A 20,919-nucleotide genomic window follows, 5' to 3' on the forward strand; every position below is an offset into this window, starting at 1 on the left:
TTCCAAGCATGTAACAAATGTTTATTACTTTAACTAAAACTAGATTCACACATGACTTCATGGTGAAAAAGTGAGAACAAGCTCTCAAGAAACCACTCAAGCTAATCACTAATATTAATATAGCAGAGAGCTGACTGTCTAGCAAAGGCTCTTGGAAAAAGACACTGGGCAGTGTTCATAAAAATAATCCAGAACCCTAACTAAAATTGATGCACATATGTAGATAAGGCACTTAGGAAATTAAAATATACTGATAATAAATGTAGAAAATGTCTTCCAAATTGGCAACGTGCAGGATTTTGAACACATACCTTAACATATATGGGCATTAATAAATAAATGATTTTTGAAACACTGCTTTCTGACTCCAATGAAATCAACATGTTAACACGAACTAATAAGAGATTATCCTTGAATTCAGATTAATAGCCACACTTTAACCTGTGATCATTTTTTTTGACACCTGTTAATCAAGGAATATTCAACTCAATCCAAATGACCAATGGTTGTGTTTTTACACCCTCCACACTGGAGTTCCAAAAGGAACCTCCACACATCAAGGAAACCCAAAAGATGAGAGAGATGCAGACACACTGGTGTGGAAGAAGGTGATCTAAACTGCAGACAGCTTGCTGGCTGTCAAATCCACCCAAGACCACTGTGGGATGGAGCTCTTTGACGGACAGGTCTGTGGTCTTCCAAACAGGTCTGTGGTCTTCCAAAAGATTAAACTTCTGGGAGCAAATGTCTTTATCCTTGTCTACATAATGCCAACAAAGGCTGTTCAAAAATATGGCTCTGCTGAGTAAAAGGTGGAAACAGTAGCCTTGAGAATTCAGAGAGATAGCACTACAGAACAAGCATGTGAGGGGGTATAAAACCAGATCGCCATGTGCTCAATGTATCTTTTAACTTTTTCACCATGGAAAACTTGAAATATGCAAAAGAAGAGAGAACAATTTAGGGAGCCAGGTGCCAATCAATTCACGTCAATCCTGTCCCATCTATCACCCCACCCTGTCTGCTGCCATATTCACTTGAAGCAAATCCCAGATGTCACATCATTTAATCCATAAATATTCTAATATGTACCTCCAGAGTATAGGAACTCTTTTTAAAATTATGTAATCACCATAAAAAATTAATACTCACCATAAAAATGAATATTTCTTAATATTATCAAATGTCCAGTTTCAACTGGACAATGACCAATTTCAACTGTCTCAAAATTACAGTTGTTGTTTTTTTACATTTTGTAGAAGGATCGAAATAAGATCCACATGTGGCCATTAGTTGATACAACTTTAAAATGTCTTTTAAATCATCTCTTTTTTTCCCTTGAAATCTGTGTGTTGAAGAAGCTATATCATTTGTCCTACAGAGTAGACTGTATTCTGGGTTGTGTTGATTACTTGTGGTGTGGTTTAACACGTGCTTCTGTCTTAGATAATTTGTAAATTAGTTACCACATAGAGAGGCAGGGTCAGACACATGCAGGGTTGAATCTGTTGGTATGACTGCATCCTCAATGGCAGTGTGAGTTTCCACGAGGAGGTACGTAATAGCTGGTTGTATCTCTTTTCCACTGTGTCAGCAGGTCTTGAAGCTCCATGCTGCTACTGCTAAGTCACTTCAGTTGTGTCCAACTCTGTGCGACCCCATAGACAGCAGCCCACCAGGCTCCGCCGTCCCTGGGATTCTCCAGGCAAGAATGCTGGAGTGGGTTGCCATTTCCTTCTCCAATGCATGAAAGTGACAAGTGAAAGTGAAGTCGCTCAGTTGTGTCCGACTCTTTGCCACCCCATGGACTGCAGCCTACCAGGCTCCTCCGTCCATGGGATTTTCCAGGCAAGAGTACTGGAGTGGGTTGCCATTGCCTTCTCCTTAAATCTCCATACCTAGATCCATTAATTCATTCAGGGTTGCAAAACTCTGATGTTCTAAGTGATACTCTAAGTATATCACTCCTTCTTACTAAATAGCTAGAATATTTTTATAAGCATACCTTCCCTCAACTACTGTTTGATTATCCTAAAGCTCATATAGGAAAAAGTAAGATAAATGTGTGATTTTAGAATTTTACCCATTTTTCAAAATCAAGAGCTGGTTCACCACCATCTTTCTTCCATTGCGAACCAATTCATTGTTACTCTTCAGTATTGTTATGAACTCGTCGATGTAGATTACGCTGATGTGCTTCAGTCCACTGTAACTATCATGCTTGTTGATGCTTATACTGTCCATCTTCAGCCAGCCAGTGGGAGACCTTCAACATGCTCCCAAGTTCCTCTGGCAATAATCCTAGTCTTATTTGATAGCTTCCTTGCTATCTGTATAACAATATGTTCCAAGTTTATTTTACCCATTTCCTAGGCCAGACTTGAAGTCAGCTATTTCTCCAAGAACTCTGGTTCCTTTCAGTATTTTAAGACCACAATCTCTGTGCTAGTAGTGGTTTTTGCTAATGGGTTGACCATTGCTTCTAGTACTTTTCAATAAACTTAGTGCTAGAAATATGCTTTCTTGCAAGTTTGTTAGGATAATAAACACCATGGGTTCATTTCAACACTTCTAATTAAATTCAGAAATCCAGAGTTTTTTTAACTTAACCGTTTTATCTTTCCATCAACTTTCTTCCACACACTAAGAACCCTAATCCTTAAGAACTCTAAGAATAACAAAATAAGAAAACACACAAACTGCAGTATCAGAATAGCAATACTAACACTACTACCAGCAAGATGATTATTATAAACAGTTGATCTGCACGCGTGCATGGTTCTTTTTCTTCTCAGAGTATATTCTACCCAGAGTACACAAACTGCAATGTTTCAGAGTTACTTGGAAGAGCTCTTCTCTGTGTGGTTCTGCCACCATCTGGATACTCAGCGAGATGAACAATGGAAAAGCTGAACAATGGAAACAGCAAGCAGGCTGAAGGGCTGTAAGAGTGAGGGTGTGGAGTGTGATGAGTGTGGACTTCCAGCAGTAAGAGTCCAGCCCAACTGCTGTCAGGAATCTGAGTTCAAGAGAAGGACATAACAGAGGGTAAAGAAGTTCTGTTTTGTTCAGTTGATAGGAATTTGCTGTATGACCCAGGGAACTCAACCCAGGGCTCTGTAACAAGCTAGAGGGGTGGGAAGAGGTGGGAGATAGGAAGGAAGTTAAAGAGGGAGGGGACACATGTATACCTATGGCCATCATGTTGATGTATGGCAGAGGCCAACACAATATTGTGAAGCAATTTTCCTTCGATTAAAAATAAAATAAGTTTAGCGGGGCTGGGGAAAGCTTATTGAAATTGAAAAAAGAAAAAAAGAGGCAGAGAGACACTGATGAATACATGGGAAGTGAAACTTGGGAACAAGTAAATAGCGAAGCATTTACTCAATTAAAAGAGAGGAAAGACTGAAGATAGACACCCTTGAGAAGAGTATTCCAATTGCCTGGTCTGTTCATCTATTGCTTCAGTAGCATCAGCCATTGCATGAGGCCGCAAAGAGCCAGGGATAGACTCCAGGGAGCTCACAGGTGACTGGACTCAGACAAGCGAGCTAGAGTATCTCAAGTTCTATTCCAGAGGTAAGCACAGGAATAGAGGTATTTGGAGAGCCCTTGACTGCCGTAAGGGTTCATCTAGAGAATCCCTGGCAGGAGGAGACATGGGGTGGGAAACTGAGAGACATGGGGAGTGGATGTGGGGAGGAACCATCCTGGGATAGAAGCAATAGGTCTGGGGGTGAAGGTACAGAAAAGAAAGGGCATGGCTTGTTCCCAGAACACAATCACAGTGAGATGTTACTGCAGCAAAGGACAGGGAGGTGGGTTGTACTGAGATTCAGATGTAACGCAGAAGGCTACACGGAACCAGCATGAGAAGGACTTTGTGAGCCCCCTCTGGTGGAAGCTGGAGGATGGACTGAGTCGTGAAGGACGGAACAGTGTCCACAACAGCTGTTACAATTCTCCCAGAAGAAACAGCCTGAATCAAGGCTGACCCCAAACCTCAAGGCACTTCTGAGATGTGTGATCTAAAGGGACAATGGTGACTCGGGGTCACACCTGTAGTGTGGGAAGCTGAGAAATGAGGACTCATCTCCAAAAGCACAATCACTGAGAAGGGCTCTGCTCTGGGAAAAAGATGAGGGCGTGAACAGTTGAGCAGGTTTTAAAACGGGACAAGAACGTGCAGGCAGGATGGCCTATTGGCCTGCCTTTCTGCCAATCCCCCTGAGACAGAAAACATCCATGAAGGAGACGGCCACTCAGGCTGGAGCTATCACTGACAGAACACTCTTTAAGGATGTGAAGGAGATGGGAACTAAAGACAAATGGACTGACTACACCCTAGAGTCTAATATCATGAGAGCGAGAATGATGAACCTACACAGACACAAGCTCAATGCAAACGCCATCTTCTCCACGAAGCTCATCTGGCCTTTCCTGACCCTGCCCTGGCACAGCGGCCTCACTCTCTGCCCCTGGCTCTCTGTCTCTCTCCCCTGAAATCTCCTGTGGGTGACAGCTTGGAGTTTGCCTGCACCCCAGTCCCAGCCCTCTTCACTAAGCTCGTGACTTGCCCAGGGGAGAAGCAGAGGGAAAGTTTGGGGCAAAGGATAAGATGGAACCTAACAGAGATGCCAGCACATGCACACAAGGGGGCGTGTCCCTAGCAGCATGGTTTATAACAGCAGAGCCCTGGAGAGGAACGCAACTGTCCACCAACAGACGATGAATGAAACAAACTGTGCTTCCTTCACACAGTGGACACTCAGAGCTACCTGGGTCATGCCCACACTGATCTCATTCTAAGTAAACTGTATCAGGATACATGCTGCATGATATCATGCATATACAATTGACACAAACGAATTTCACATATTGTGGGCGAATATGCACCACTAGTATCGAAATGTGCATTTGCATGGTAAACACTATATCTGACATTCAGCAGAGAAAAGCCCCCGAGAGAGTGGCCAGTATTGAACAGAAGACTTCAATTACATCTGTAGTAGGTATGTTTTTAAAATCTGAAGTAAACGTGGAAAAATATTGTGATTCTGATGATGTTTTCTTTACTTTCTATTGTTTGAAATATTTGATACGGTAAAAATACTCTTAACTGATATTTTGACCGAAATTTACTTTGTACTTTAAAGCATTTCTCTTTTTGTAATCAGTAAAAGGCATAAACTTGTCTGCATCTAACCCCACAGCAATGCAAAAACAGAACCTGAGAGTATTCTTTTTTTTTACCTGAAATATCTGCTTCAAGGAGAAGAGGGCCCTTCTTAAATCTCGTCCAGTGGAGTTGTACAGTTTTTCTGAAATAAAGAACACACCATATAAAATTCATTAAACTGACTCAACAGATGGTAAAAACAGAGACAGGGTGTGAGCAATTACAGAAATTCCGCTGGAAAGGTGAGTAAAACAAATTCATTTCATTCAGGATGCAGCCCCACCTCTAATGGTGCAAAGAACAGTCCAGCCGTTACAGGAGGCAGGAAGAGGGGATTGTGAGTGTGGGGAAGTGCCCTGATCTGCACCCTCAGCCCCCACCTCCCTCTCTCCAGAGCTCCAGCTGTTTACAGACGTAGTAATTCAGTTGGTAAAGAATCTGCCTGCCAATGAAGGAGACCCAGGTTCGATCCCTGGGTCAGGAAAATCCCCTGGAGAAAGAAATGGCAAGCCACTCCAGTATTTTTGCCTAGAAAAATCCCATGAACAGAGGAGCCTGGCAGGCTACAGTTCATGGGGTCTCAAGAGTCAGACGCGAATTAGCAACTAAACCACCACCACAGACTTGATAGTTGATAGCCAAATCTATCGGGAAAATTAACATAGTCAAAACGGAACTCATCCTTCTGTTTCCTCGTCTCACAGGCTTGCATCACCATACTCTCCACAGTCGGGCTCAGGAAGCTTCAAACTGCTTTCTTTTCCATGGAATCTGATGCTCACCTCAAGAGAACCAAGAGCAGCATGATGTCTCTAAGGACTGACTGGCTCCCACTTGCTGCCAGCCCTTCCAGCAGGGACCTAGCCTTAGCTCTGCCTGTATCTGGACTCTCCCTCATATAAGATGGGTTCGAGGATGAGTCCTGGCCTGGAGCAAGGCAGATGTAGGAGCCCCTGTCAGTATTCTGGGGCTCGATACTCAGGTTGAATTCTATAACTAGTGACATGTAACATGTACTAGTTGGGCCAGGCCTCATGCATGAGGAGGGGAGCCTGACCCAGGACCCACCCTCCAGCAGTTACAGTGGGCAGAAGTAGCAGATGGGTATGCCCCAAGTCTTCACTGGTCAGTGGGGCGGTGCCAGAATGTGCTGAAGGCATGGAGAATGCAGGGAGCATCCACTTCTACTGGTGCATGCAGACTCCCAGGAGCATGGATTCCGCTCAGCTTCCCAGGTGGCTCAGCTGCCCAGGGTTGGGTTTCTAACACTGTGTGTCAGAGAGCCCCAATATAAACCATCCAGAGCACATTTACTGAGCACCTGCCAGGCGCTGTTCTAGGCACTGAGGGTACAGTAGTGAAGAATGAACTCAGAGCAAAGACTAAGCAATCCAAGGGCCTGCATTTCAACCTGGTATGTGATTTGGGTGAAGTATACTACCTCTCTAAGCCTTGGATTCCTTATCCAAAAAGAGGGAACAGATAATAGTAGATTTAGTAGAAGATGGTTGTATGTGTTAAATCCAGCACTGAAATGATGCAGTGGAATGCAAAATTACTTAAAATACTTAGAATTATAGATTTCAAAGTAATGTCACCTGCATGGTAGGCAATCTTGGGCTTCAACGCCAGCCTATGGGGGGAGGTGGTGGGCAAAGCCATGTTCTCCTCTCGTGTGAGTGGAAGGGGATGAAATGCACAGATCTAAATGACTTAGCAGAAGTCTGGTTGTGAGAAAGATATGCCCCTTTGTACTGTGGCTCTAGAAGTGCCCCATCTGAGGTGATGGAAGGTTCCCATCTTAGAGAGACTTAAAATGATTGAGCATGGGCCTGGCTCAGCCTCTGAATGGCAATAGCTTCCTCGAAGGGCTTCCTATGGACACCCTGCCCACTTCCCCTCTTCTCACCCATCCTCCAGACCAAGGCCGGAAGGACAGGGTGAAAACCATCACCTGAAAACATCCCTGCCCCCATTCAAACCCTTCAGTGGCTGCCCACGGCACTAACAAACCCCAAATCCCTTCCGTGGTCTGCCAATCCTTGGTCACACAGCCCTGCCGCCCCCACCCCCCACCACATACCAACTCATCATGCAGCAGACACCTGTTCTCTCAGCTCCTGGGGCAGGCCAGTCTCCTCCAGACTTACTACCTACACACACAGCTTAAGAAGCAGAGGCAGGATCCTGTGGGGTCTGACCCCAGGGCCTCCTAGTGTTTGCCCATTATGCAGTTCCACACCTGTAAATACAATATGCAACCCCCAGTCGCTTGATAATTATGCAGTGTTTTGATTGAGAGAGAATCACTCCTTGTCTTCCTGAACACAAGGAGCCGGGAAGACTCCAAAGGAATCAACCATCCCCAAACTAAACATCTAATTCATCACAGACCCTAAAAAATGAGGCCCAATGACTCACAAGTCGACCTCTAAAGTATTTATATATGTGTGGCCTCAAAAGACATGAGTAAGAAATAGAGATGGCGGACTACAAGGATGTGCGCTCATCTTCTCCTGCAAAAACTCCAAAATTACAACTTGCTGCTGAACAACTGTCAACAGGAGAATGTTGGATCTTACTAAAAAAAAGATACCCCACGCTCAAGGGCAAAGGAGAAGCCCCAGCAAGATGGTAGGAGGGGCGAAATCACGTTTAGAATCAAACCCCATAACCGCCAGAGATGCTCAGAGGGCTCAAACAAACCTAGTGCACACAAGGACCCAGAGACCCCACAGAGACTGAGCCAGAATTGTATTGGAGTGTCTCCTCAGGGTCAGCAGTGGCCTGCCACAGGGGCAAGGACGCTGGGTGCAGCAGACCTGGGTATTGCATGAGCCCTCTTGGAGGAGGTCCCATTAACCCTACCATAGAGCCAACAGAACTTACACAGGACTGGGGAAACAGACTCCTGGAGGGCACAAAACAAAACAAAAAAAACCTTGTGTATACCAGAACCCAGGAGAAAGGAGCAGTGATCCCACAGAGACTGACTCAGACTTGCTGTGAGTGTCCAGGAGTCTCTGGTGGAGGCGTGGGTCAGTGGTGGCTTGCTGGAGAGTCGGTGACACTGACTGCAGCACTGCGTACACCTGACCTTTTGAAGGAGGTCACCATCATCTTCACTACCTCCACCATAGTTTGGTCTCAGGCCAAACAACAAAGAGGGAACACAGCCCCGCCCATCAACAGAAAATTAGATTAAAGACTTACTGAGCATGCCCCCGCCCATCAGAACAAGACCCAGTGTCCCCCTCAGTCAGTCTCTCCTATCAGGAAGCTTCCATAAGCCTCTTATCCTTCTCCTTCAGAGGGCAGACCAAATGAAAACCACAATCACAGAAAACTAAACAAACTGATCACATGGACCACAGCCTTGTCTAACTCAATGAAACTATGAGCCATGCCATGTAGGGCCACCCAAGACGGACGGGTCATGGTGGGGAGTTCTGACAAAACGTAGTCCACTGGAGAAGGGAACGGCAAACCACTTCAGTATTCTTGCCTTGAAAACCCCATGAACAGTATGACAAGGCAAAAAGACAGGACACTGAAAGAGGAACTCCCCAGGTGGGCAGGTGCCCAATATGCTACTGGAGATCAGTGGACAACTAACTCTAGAAAGAACGAAGAGACGGAGTCAAAGCAAAAACAACACCTAGTTGTGGATGTGACTGGTGATGGAAGTAAAGTCCAATGATATGAAGAGCAGTATTGCATAGGAACCTGGAATGTTAGGTCCATGAACCAAGGTAAATTGGAAGTGATCAAACAGGAGATGGCAAGGGTGAACATCAACATTTTAGGAATCAGTGAACTAAAATGGACTGGAATGGGTGAATTTAACTCAGATGACCATTATATCTACTACTGTGGGCAAGAATCCCTTTGAAGAAATGGAGTAGCCATCATGGTCAACAAAAGAGTTGGAAATGCAGTACTTGGATGCAATCTCAAAAATGACACAATGATCTCTGTTCATTTCCAAGGCAAACCATTCAATATCACAGTAATCAAAGTCTATGCCCCAACCAGTAATGCTGAAGAAGCTGAAGTTGAATGGTTCTATGAAGATCTACAAGATCTTCTACAACTAACACCCAAAAAAGGTGTCATTTTCATTACAGGGGACTGGGATGCAAAACTAGGAAGTCAAGAGACACCTGGAGTAACAGGCAATTTTGGCCTTGGAGTACAAAATGAAGCAGGTCAAAGGCTAACATAGCTTTGCCAAGAGAATGCACTAGTCACAGCAAACACCCTCTTCCAACAACACAAGAGAAGACTCTACACATGGACATCACCAGATGGTCAATACCAAAATCAGATTGATTTTATTCTTTGCAGCCAAGGATGCAGAAGCTCTATATAGTCAGCAAAAATAAGACTGGGAGCTGTGGCTCAGATCATGAACTCCTTATTGCCAAATTCAGACTTAAATTGAAGAAAGTAGGGAAAACCACTAGACCATTCAGGTATGACCCAAATCAAATCCCTTACGATTATACAGTGGAAGTAACAAATAGATTCAAGAGATTAGATCTGATAGACAGAATGCCTGAAGAACTATGGACAGAGGTTCGTGACACTGTACAGGAGGCAGTGATCAAGATCATCCCCAAGAAAAAGAAAGGAAAATGGTTGTCTGAGGATGCCATACAAATAGCTGAGAAAGAAGAGAAGTGAAAACAAAGGAGAAAAGAAAAATATACCAATTTGAACGCAGAGTTCCAAAGAATAGCATGGAGACATAAGAAAGCCTTCCTCAGTGATCAATGCAAAGAAATAGAGAAAAACAATAGAAGGGGAAAGACCAGAGATTTCTTTAAGAAAAATAGAGATACCAAAAGAACATTTCATGCAAAGATAGGCACAATAAAGGCAGAAATGGTATGGACCTAACAGAAGCAGAAGATATTAAGAAGAGGTGGCAAGAACACACAGAAGAACTATAAAAAAGAGATCTTCATGACCCAGATAACCATGATGGTGTGATCACTCACCTAAAGCCAGACATCCTGGAATGCAAAGTCAAGTGGGCGTTAGGAAGCATCACTACGAAGAAAGCTAGTGGAGGTGATGGAATTCCAGTTGAGCTTTTTCAAATTCTAAAAGATTATGCTATAAAAGTGCTGCACTCTATTGAGATAATCATATGGTTTTTATTTTTCAATTTGTTAATGTGGTGTATTACACTGATTGATTTGCAGATATTGAAGAATCCTTGCATCCCTGGGATAGATGCAGAGAAAGCCTTTGACAAAATTCAACATCCATTTATGGTAAAAACTCTCCAGAAAGCAGGAATAGAAGGAACATACCTCAACATAATAAAAGCTATATATGACAAACCCACAGCAAATATTATCCTCAATGGGGAAAAATTGAAAGCATTTCCTCTAAAGTCAGGAACAAGACAAGGGTGCCCACTTTCACCATTACTATTCAACATAGTTTTGGAAGTTTTGGCCACAGCAATCAGAGCAGAAAAAGAAATAAAAGGAATCCAAATAGGAAAAGAAGAAGTAAAACTCTCACTATTTGCAGATGACATGATCCTCTACATAGAAAACCCTAAAGATTCCACCAGAAAATTACTAGAAATAATCAATGACTATAGTAAAGTTGCAGGATATAAAATCAACACACAGAAATCACTTGCATTCCTATACACTAATAATGAGAAAACAGAAAGAGAAATTAAGGAAACAATTCCATTCACCATTGCAACGGAAAGAATAAAATACTTAGGAATATATCTACCTAAAGAAACTAAAGACCTATATATAGAAAACTATAAAACACTGGTGAAAGAAATCAAAGAGGACACTAATAGATGGAGAAATATACCATGTTCATGGATTGGAAGAATCAATATAGTGAAAATGAGTATACTACCCAAAGCAATTTATAGATTCAACGCAATCCCTATCAAGCTACCAACAGTATTCTTCACAGAGCTAGAACAAATAATTTCACAATTTATATGGAAATACAAAAAACCTCGAATAGCCAAAGCGATCTTGAGAAAGAAGAATGGAACTGGAAGAATCAACCTACCTGACTTCAGGCTCTACTACAAAGCCACAGTTATCAAGACAGTATGGTACTGGCACAAAGACAGAAATATTGATCAATGGAACAAAATAGAAAGCCCAGAGATAAATCCATGCACATATGGACACCTTATCTTTGACAAAGGAGGCAAGAATATACAATGGATTAAAGACAATCTCTTTAACAAGTGGTGCTGGGAAATCTGGTCAACCACTTGTAAAAGAATGAAACTAGACCACTTTCTAACACCATACACAAAAATAAACTCAAAATGGATTAAAGATCTAAACGTAAGACCAGAAACTATAAAACTCCTAGAGGAGAACATAGGCAAAACACTCTCCGAGATACATCACAGCAGGATCCTCTATGACCCACCTCCCAGAATATTGGAAATAAAAGCAAAAATAAACAAATGGGACCTAATTAACCTTAAAAGCTTCTGCACATCAAAGGAAACTATCAGCAAGGTGAAAAGACAGCCTTCAGAATGGGAGAAAATAATAGCAAATGAAACAACCGACAAACAACTAATCTCAAAAATATACAAGCAACTCCTACAGCTCAACTCCAGAAAAATAAACGACCCAATCAAAAAAATGGGCCAAAGAACTAAATAGACATTTCTCCAAAGAAGACATACAGATGGCTAACAAACACATGAAAAGATGCTCAACATCACTCATTATCAGAGAAATGCAAATCAAAACCACTATGAGATACCATTTCACACCAGTCAGAATAGCTGCGATCCAAAAGTCTACAAATAATAAATGCTGGAGAGGGTGTGGAGAAAAGGGAACCCTCTTACACTGTTGGTGGGAATGCAAACTAGTACAGCCACTACGGAGAACAGTGTGGAGATTCCTTAAAAAACTGGAAATAGAACTGCCTTATGATCCAGCAATCCCACTGCTGGGCATACACACTGAGGAAACCAGAAGGGAAAGAGACACGTGTACCCCAATATTCATTGCAGCACTGTTTATAATAGCCAGGACATGGAAGCAACCTAGATGTCCTTCAGCAGATGAATGGATAAGAAAGCTGTGGTACATATACACAATGGAGTATTACTCAGCCATTAAAAAGAATACATTTGAATCAGTTCTAATGAGGTGGATGAAACTGGAGCCTATTATACAGAGTGAAGTAAGCCAGAAGGAAAAACACCAATACAGTATACTAACGCATATATATGGAATTTAGAAAGATGGTAACAATAACCCGGTGTACGAGACAGCAAAAGAGACACTGATGTATAGAACAGTCTTATGGACTCTGTGGGAGAGGGAGAGGGTGGGAAGATTTGGGAGAATGGCATTGAAACATGTAAAACATCATGTAAGAAACGAGTTGCCAGTCCAGGTTCGATGCATGATACTGGATGCTTGGGGCTAGTGCACTGGGACGACCCAGAGGGATGGTATGGGGAGGGAAGAGGGAGGAGGGTTCAGGATGGGGAACACATGTATACCTGTGGCGGATTCATTTTGATATTTGGCAAAACTAATACAATTATGTAAAGTTTAAAAATAAAATAAAATTAGGGAAAAAAAAAAAAGAAAAGTGCTGCACTCAATATGCCAGCAAATTTGGAAAACTCAGCAGTGGCCACAGGACTGGAAAAGGTCAGTTTTCATTCCAATCCCAAAGAAAGGCAATGCCAAAGAATGCTCAAACTACTGCACAATTGCACTCATCTCACACGCTAGTAAAGTAATGCTCAAAATTCTCCAAGCCAGGCTTCAGCAGTACGTGAACCATGAACTTCCAGATGTTCAAGTTGGATTTAGAAAAGGCAGAGGAACCAGAGATAAAATTGCCAGTATCCATTGGATCATCGAAAAAGCAAGAGAGTTCCAGAAAAACATCTACTTCTGCTTTATTGATTGTGCCAAAGCCTTTGACTGTGTGGATCACAACAAACTGTGGAAAATTCTTAAAGATATGGGAATACCAGACCACCTGACCTGCCTCCTGAGAAATCTCTATGCTGGTCAAGAAGCAACAGTTAGAACCCGACATGGAACAACAGATTGGTTCCAAATAGGAAATGGATTATGTCAAGGCTGTATATCGTCATCCTGCTTATTTAACTTCTGTGCAGAGTACACCATGGGAAATGCAGGGCTGGATGAAGCACAAGCTGGAATCAATATTGCTGGGACAAATATCAATAACCTCAGATATGCAGATGACACCACCCTTATGGCAAAAAGCAAAGAACAAAAGAGCCTCTTGATGAAAGTGAAAGAGGAGAGTGAAAAAGTTGGCTTAAAACTCAACATTCAAAAAACTAAGATCATGGCCTCTGGTCCCATCATTCCATGGCAAATAGATGGGGAAACAATGGAAACAGTGACAGACTTTATTCTTGAGGGCTCCAAAATCACTGCCAATGGTGACTGTAGCCATGAAATTAAAGATGCATGCTCCTTGGAAGAAAAGCTATGACAACCTAGACAGCATATTAAAAAGCAGAGACATTACTGTGCCAACAAAGGTCTGTCTAGTCAAAGCTATGGTTTTTCCAGTAGTCATGTATGGATGTGAGAGTTGGGACTATAAAGAAAGCTGAGCGCCAAAGAATTGATGCTTTTGAACTGTAGTATTGGAGCAGACTCTTGTGAGTCCCTTGGACAGCAAGGAGATAAAACCAGTCAATCCTAAAGGAAATCAGTCATGAATATTGATTGGAAGGACTGATGCTGAAGCTGAAACTCCAATACTTTGGCCACCTGATACGAAGAACTGACTCATTTGAAAAGACCCTGATGCTGGGAAAGATTGAAGGCAGGAGGAGAAGGGGATGACAGAGGATGAGATGGTTGGATAGCATCACCAACTTGATGGAGATGAGTTTGAGTAAGCTCCAGGAGTTGGTGGTGGACCAGGAAGCCTAGCATGCTACGGTTCATGGGGTCACAAAGAGTTGGGCACAACTGACCAACTGAACTGAAGTGAATAAATAGAGTGAATTGCATCCCCCTTGTAGTAGAAGCCAGGTCCCTGGGAGATCACTCTTCCTCCAGTTTCTACAGCTAACATATCAGAACCTGAAATCTAGAGGGACAGACTTTGTTTTTAGCCAATATCACTTCTAATAAGAATAAAGTTCTCAAATGCAAGCATGGGGCTAATATATCTGGAAGAACAAGGGCAGATTTCTCTTGTCCAGGAAGGGCATCAGTAGAGGAGAGATTCAATGCCAGGTACCCTTTACAACATAGTAAGGCTTGCATTAGACTTTCTTGCTTATGTAACTTTCTTGCTTATGTCTCTTTTAGTTACCAGTGATCTATCATGGCTTCCAATTCATGTGAATAATGATTATGGTTTGCTGTGTTCTGGTTGCTAAGGTTTTAGCACTTGGTGCTATAATCAAAATAATCAGTTTTTAAAATGAAGATTAAGTAGTTTTGTGAGCTATAGTTGATTTACAATGTTATGTTACCTGTATAGAAAAGTGATTCTGTTTTATATATTTTTGTTCATATTCTTTTCCATTATGTTTTATTACAGGATATTAAATATAGTTCCCTGTGCTATACAACAGGACCTCGTTGTTTATCCATTCTATATGTAACACTTTGCATCTGCTAGTGCCTAACTCCCAATCCAAACCTCCCATGCCATCCCTCTCCCTCAGCAACCACAAGTCTGTTCTCTGTGTCTGTGAATCTGTTTCATAGATAAGTTCGTATCGTATTTTAGACTCCACATATAAGTGATAATAATATGGTATTTGTCTTTCTCTTTCTGACTTACTTTGCTTAGTATGATAATCTCTAGGTCCATCCATGTTACTGCAAATGGCATTATTTCATTGTTTCTTTATGGCTGAGTAACATTTCACTGAATATATGTACCACATCTTTATCTATTCATCTGTCGATGGTTGTTTCCATGTCTTGGCTATTATAAATGGTCTTGCTATAAACATAAAGGGTGCGTGTATCTTTTTGAATTGTAGTTTTGTCCAGATATATGCCCAGGAGTAGGACTGCTGGATCTGGCAACTATTTTTAGTTTTTTGAGGAAACTCCATACCGTTCTCCAGTACTCTTGCCTGGAAAATCCCATGGACAGTGGAGCTTGGAAGGCTGCAGTCCATGGGGTCGCTGAGGGTCAGACACGACTGAGCAACTTCACTTTCACTTTTCACTTTCCTGCATTGGAGAAGGAAATGGCTACCCACTCCAGTGTTCTTGCCTGGAGAATCCCAGGGACAGCGGAGCCTGGTGGTCTGCCATCTATGGGGTCAAACAGAGTCAGACAGGACTGAAGTGACTTAGCAGTAGCAGCATACTGTTCTCCATAGTGGCTGCACCAGTTTACATTCCCACCAACAGAGTAGGAGGGTTCAAATAGGGATTAAGTATTAATAGATAAAAAAAAGATTCAGTTGACAATTACAACATTTTGTTGAAGATTTTTACATTCATATTCATAAGGAGCATTAATCTACAGTTTTCATTTCTTGTGATGTTGTTGACATTGAGTTGATGCCAACCTCATGAGCTGGGAGTGTTCTCTCATCTTCAAGAATAAGTTTGTGCAGACTTGGTGTTACTGATTCTTTAAATGTTTGGCAGAATTCTCCAATGAAGCTACCTGCACCTGGAGTTCCCTTTAATAAAAGGTTTTAAGCTATGGATTATTCAATATCATTCAACAACAAAAGCTGTTCTCATGATACTCCCTTATCCTTTTACTGACTACTGCAGCCTCTCTTTAATCCCTGATATGGGTGATCTGTCTTTTCTCTTTCATGCTTGGTCAGTCAGGCTATAAGAGTATAGATTTTATTGATCTTTTCAAAGAATCAGCTTTTAATTTCATTCCATTTTTCATTGCTTTTCTGATTTCTATTTTATTGATTACTTTTGGCTTAATTTTCTCTTTTGCTCTAGTTTTTTATGGTGAAAACTTAAATGATTTGAGGACTTTCTTCTTATTGAATGTAAGTATTTAACGCTATAAATTTCTAAGCACTACTTCAGCAGTATTCTGAAAATTTACATATATTGTTTTTCTTTTCTTTCCATTCAAAATTTTATGGTTGTGAACATTTCATTCATTTCAAAAGGGAATAACTTAAACCTGTGGAGTTTTTTGTTGTTGATGTTAATCTCTGGTTTATTTAGGAGCTATGCTACTGCTTAGCTTCCAACCATTTGAGGATTTTCCAGATATCTTTCTGTTATCAATTTCTAGTTTAATTTCTTTATGGTGAAAATATATATTTTGTTATGATATCAAATATTTATAATTTATTAAGGTTTATTTTGTGACCCAGAATATGGTTTATCCTGATGACTGTCTCATGGACACATGAAAAGAATGTGTATTCTGCTGTTATTGGCTGAACCAATCCATAAATATTCACTAGGTCAAGTTGAATGATAGTACTATTCAGGTCTTCTCTTAATCAATTTTCTGTTTATCTGTTCTATATTTTACTGTGAGAGGAGTATTTAAATCTTTATTATACTGGATTTGTCTATTTATTCTTTCAGCTTTATGAGCCTCTGCTTTAGGTCCTCTGAAGTTCAACTGTTGAGTATACTCACAATTAGAAAGGCTATGGATTTTAGGTTAATAGACCATCTATCACCATGTAATCAGTCACCCAGGTGGCACAGTGGTAAAGAACATGCCTGCCAATGCAGGAGATGCAAGAGACACAAGTTTGATCCCTGGATCAGGAAGATCCCCTGGAGGAGGAAATGGCAACCCACTCCAGTACTCTTGCCTAGGAAATCCCATGGACAGAGGAGCCTGGTGGGCTACAGTCCATGGGGTCATGAAGAGTCCGACATGATTAGGCTACTGAGCACACACGTACAGGCACCATGTAATGTTTCTCTTCCTCCCTGGAAATATTCCTTTTTAAAGTCTATTTTTCTAATACGTAAATGATTAGTGAGTGTTTGGTTCATGTTTGCATGGTCTGTCTTTTCTCCATCCTTTTATTTCTAACTTGTCTATGTAGAGTTTCTTGTTGATACAGTTGAAACTTGTTTTTATCCAATCTATCTTTTAATTGGTATGCATTCTCTGTGTTTTTAACCTCCAGGACATCACAAATAACTTCTGTGACACTGGGACAGAAGACCTCAGGGAGGCCTCAGCCTTTGATGAGAAACATCCTGAACAAATGCCAAACATATCCTTGAGTGGTGCCAGAAATCTCTCCCTGTCTTTTTTTTTGTTTTACCAGTTGTCTTAATTAAAACAAACAGTAATTTCTGTTCAAGGAGTAAGCAATTTTCTTTCCAATTGTCTCCAACTTTTTAAAAATTAGTTATACATTTTATTTAAATAACTATCTATTCCACTTCCTAGGTGGCTCACTGGTAAAGAATCTGCCTGCTGACAGGAGACGTGGGTCCGATCCCCGGGTTGGGAAAATCCCTTGGAGTAGGAAATGGCAAGCTGCTCCAGTAGTTTTGCCTGGAAAAGTCCATGGACAGAGGAGGCTGGTGGGCTACAGTCTGTGGGGTCACAAAGAGTCCGACACAACTAGGCACAAACATTTCAAACAAAGCTGAAAAAAAAAATATTATGGTTTCCAAATAATAATTCTCTCTTTAATGTGAGAAAATTATCAAAAAGACTTCTGAAAGCAAGTTGTAAATTTTCATGTTTTTTTTTTTTAATCAAAGCTCAAAAGAGTAATAACTTTATTTATATTACATATTTTGGCTGAAATATCCTTTGAAATACTTCATTTTTTAATTCCATAAGCTATAAAGCCCTAGATGAGGTGTACCTCAGAAATCCTTCCACCCAGTGTCTGTTAAATTGTAGCTTTTTCTTTTAATTTTTAAATCTTTCATAAAAGTGATAGGCAGCAAAGTTTCATTTTTATGGCCAAAGATACCCTCTCCCAAAGTACTGCAAACCTTTCCTTGTTCTATGTAATAAACATTTTAATAAATGTCATGGGTTGGCCCCCGTATCATATGAGAACAACACTGGAATCGCCACTCTTGTGGTTGAGATTTAAATGACCAAATACTCATTCAAAGAAATATTACTCTAGAGTACTGATTTTTTTTTGAAAAGGTAATTGATATTATCTCTCTAGAAAGAACCAACACTGTGGTATAAAATAAAACCACGGTGCTTAACTGAAACTCAAAACTGCCATCTGTCTTAAAAAACGCACGGTACTGAACAGGCCCTCTGCCCTACCTGACTGTTCTGTTGATGAATGTACATTTTAGGAGACATCACTGCTTACCTAGAGGTGAGGAAGGATCAGGGACCAAGGATGTTCATAAATATCAATTTGTCATTTTATGAAGAGGGACAATTCCTGCTGGTAGAAGAGGAGCCAGCAGACATTTTCCCACATCAGACATCATACCCAAACCAAAGACTGCTGACAGCCCTTTGATGGGCTCGAGAGGCCTACACAGGCCAAAGGAGAAGCAGTCCTTCTCCCCAGTCCAGGTCCTGGCTTCCTTGCTGCTGGGCTAGCCAGGCCACGGGTGGTGTGGTTTGGAGCTTTCAATGCTGGGGGACACTCTGAGTTCAAGGAACTGGGTGTCCCTTTTATGTTGCATCCAGGCCTCACCATACACAAAGTCAGACGCACCACGGCTGCACTGGCCTCCTCTTCAGCTTAGACTAGAGAGTGAAGGGCTCACCCAGGAGCAGAGGATGGCCTGCCAGCTTCCCAAGGGTGGTGGGGCCTATAAGGAAAAAGATGGTTCTTGCCACTGAAACTCACTTTGAGAGTCTTAAGTCAGAGCATCAGGGGAAAAGGTGCCTGGGCAGGGGATAGCGTCGGGGGACTGGGGCCTAAGTAGTAAAACACGGAACCCTTCCTAACAAACCTCAAGAGCGCACAACAGTCAGACCCAAAGTAGAACCCTCACGTGTAAAATGTAGGGCTGGGATCAGCCTGTGTTCCCCAAGGTTGTCCATTCTCCCAGAACTCTGACACTGCCAGGTCCAAAGTGTGCAAGGCCCCTCCTGCCAACACAGAAGAGGGTGGCTTACAGCTCAGGCTCAGAACGTCCCCTGGAGGGAGGGGGGCTTTGGGCCCAGCAGCTGGGGAGAAGCTGTTGCTGCTGCTGCTAAGTCACTTCAGTCGTGTCCCACTCTGTGCGACCCCATGGACTGCAGCCTACCAGGCTCCTCCATCCATGGGATTTTCCAGGTAACAGTACTGGAGTGGGGTGCTATTGCCTTCTCCTGGGGAGAAGCTGTAGGAAGGGGCAATTATACATCCATTCGTTATTTTTGAGGTGAAGCACAGCCCAGGTGCATTTATTCTTCCCCCTCCCCCATTCCAGGCTGAATCTGCCTGGGGGGCAGGCATTCACCTTTCAGTAAAGGGCAACTGGGAGCCTATGGTAGGTGGTGGGGAAAGAAAGTGTAATCAGAACATCATTTGTTAAAGTCTTATAAGCCCTCCCATCTCTACTCTCCACAATTCTCACTATTTAAAATGAAATATGTTCCTTTAAGAGATGTAATTACTGTATTATACGCTAAACTAGCTTACAATAATGAGGTGAGGGGAAATTAATCAAAGGCCATCAGAGACCTTCTGTCTTTGGGAAGGAAACCTGCATGTCTCGAAAATCTCAGTGCTGAAAAGCACAGCCACAGAGGTCCTATGCTGCCTGCTCAGGCAGGAGCACAGTGAAGAAAACCTCTGAGTGGAGGGGAAGACCAAAACATGACAAGGAGCCAATAAAAAACTGGTGAAGCGAAGTGTTAGTCATTCGGTTGTGTCTGTCTCTTTGAGACCCCGTAGACTGTACCCGCCAGGCTCCCCTGTCCATAGAATTCTCCAGGCAAGAATACTGGAGTGGGTAGCCATTCCCTTCTCCAGGGCATCTTCCTGACCTAGGGATCGAACCCTCATCTCCTGCATTGCAGGAGATTCTTTACCATCTGAGCCACCAGTGAAGTTGGATAAAAAACTGGTTATGTTGGTCAAAGAATATGGAGGGGAAGAACCCCAGGCATCTGTGGGTAAGTCTGGGGAAGTAGGCGAGTGAAAGATAGATCCAGAATACCATTATTTTCAGACCCATAAAACTCACTGACTTTAACAATTATAGCACACTCTTATCTCACCAAGAGGAAAACTCAGTCACCAAGCACTCCATGGGAAACTGGGTTCAAGACCTAGGGGTCCTTCCTTTATATGGAATGACAATAACCTTCTTTCTACCCTTGGGCTGCTATGAAAGACATCACATGTAGAGAGCAGATTTATTCATTGGCAAAATACCACGTCTATATTTAAAAATCTGTTTGCACCAGTTACAGAGAACCGTGACCGTCATGAATTTTCAGATGTGGCAATAAGAAATGAGCCTCTGCTTCGCCTGGATGTAGCTGTGACATCAGACTCCCCACTCAGAAACTGGCAAAGTGTGACAAAAGACAAACTGAGTGGTCAAACCTGGGCTATGCTTCTCTTCCCCAGCTGGGGAAGCCCACAGACCAAGTTACTGTCAACACTGAGTGAGTCAAAGAAATTCTACTCTGGAAATTCTTCCCCTGAATCCAAAAGTGCCACATGATACACCAATGACTGGGAAGAATAACCCCTCTCAGCCTGAAATTGATACTCAGTTACCATGGTGATATTTTAAAGGGGAAAAAAAAAAGTGACACCGTAGAAACCATTTTTCAGTTTAAAAAAA

The 20,919-nt window shown here is 42.1% G+C and overlaps 1 protein-coding gene across 12 annotated transcripts in view; it reads right to left on the reverse strand.

The window, feature by feature from the left end:
- The window catches only part of FHOD3 (formin homology 2 domain containing 3), a 522,587-nt gene that overhangs the window by 286,348 nt on the left and 215,320 nt on the right, over window positions 1-20,919 (reverse strand). For all 12 annotated transcript variants that reach the window (XM_019986698.2, XM_019986697.2, XM_070778524.1 and 9 more), the window contains exon 4: window positions 5,257-5,324. In XM_019986698.2, coding sequence (XP_019842257.2) covers window positions 5,257-5,324 — 68 coding nt within the window. The remainder of the gene's footprint in view (window positions 1-5,256; window positions 5,325-20,919) is intronic.

This window comes from Bos indicus, chromosome 24 (assembly GCF_029378745.1).
Source record: "Bos indicus isolate NIAB-ARS_2022 breed Sahiwal x Tharparkar chromosome 24, NIAB-ARS_B.indTharparkar_mat_pri_1.0, whole genome shotgun sequence".
In the NCBI taxonomy this organism is placed as follows: domain Eukaryota; kingdom Metazoa; phylum Chordata; class Mammalia; order Artiodactyla; family Bovidae; genus Bos; species Bos indicus.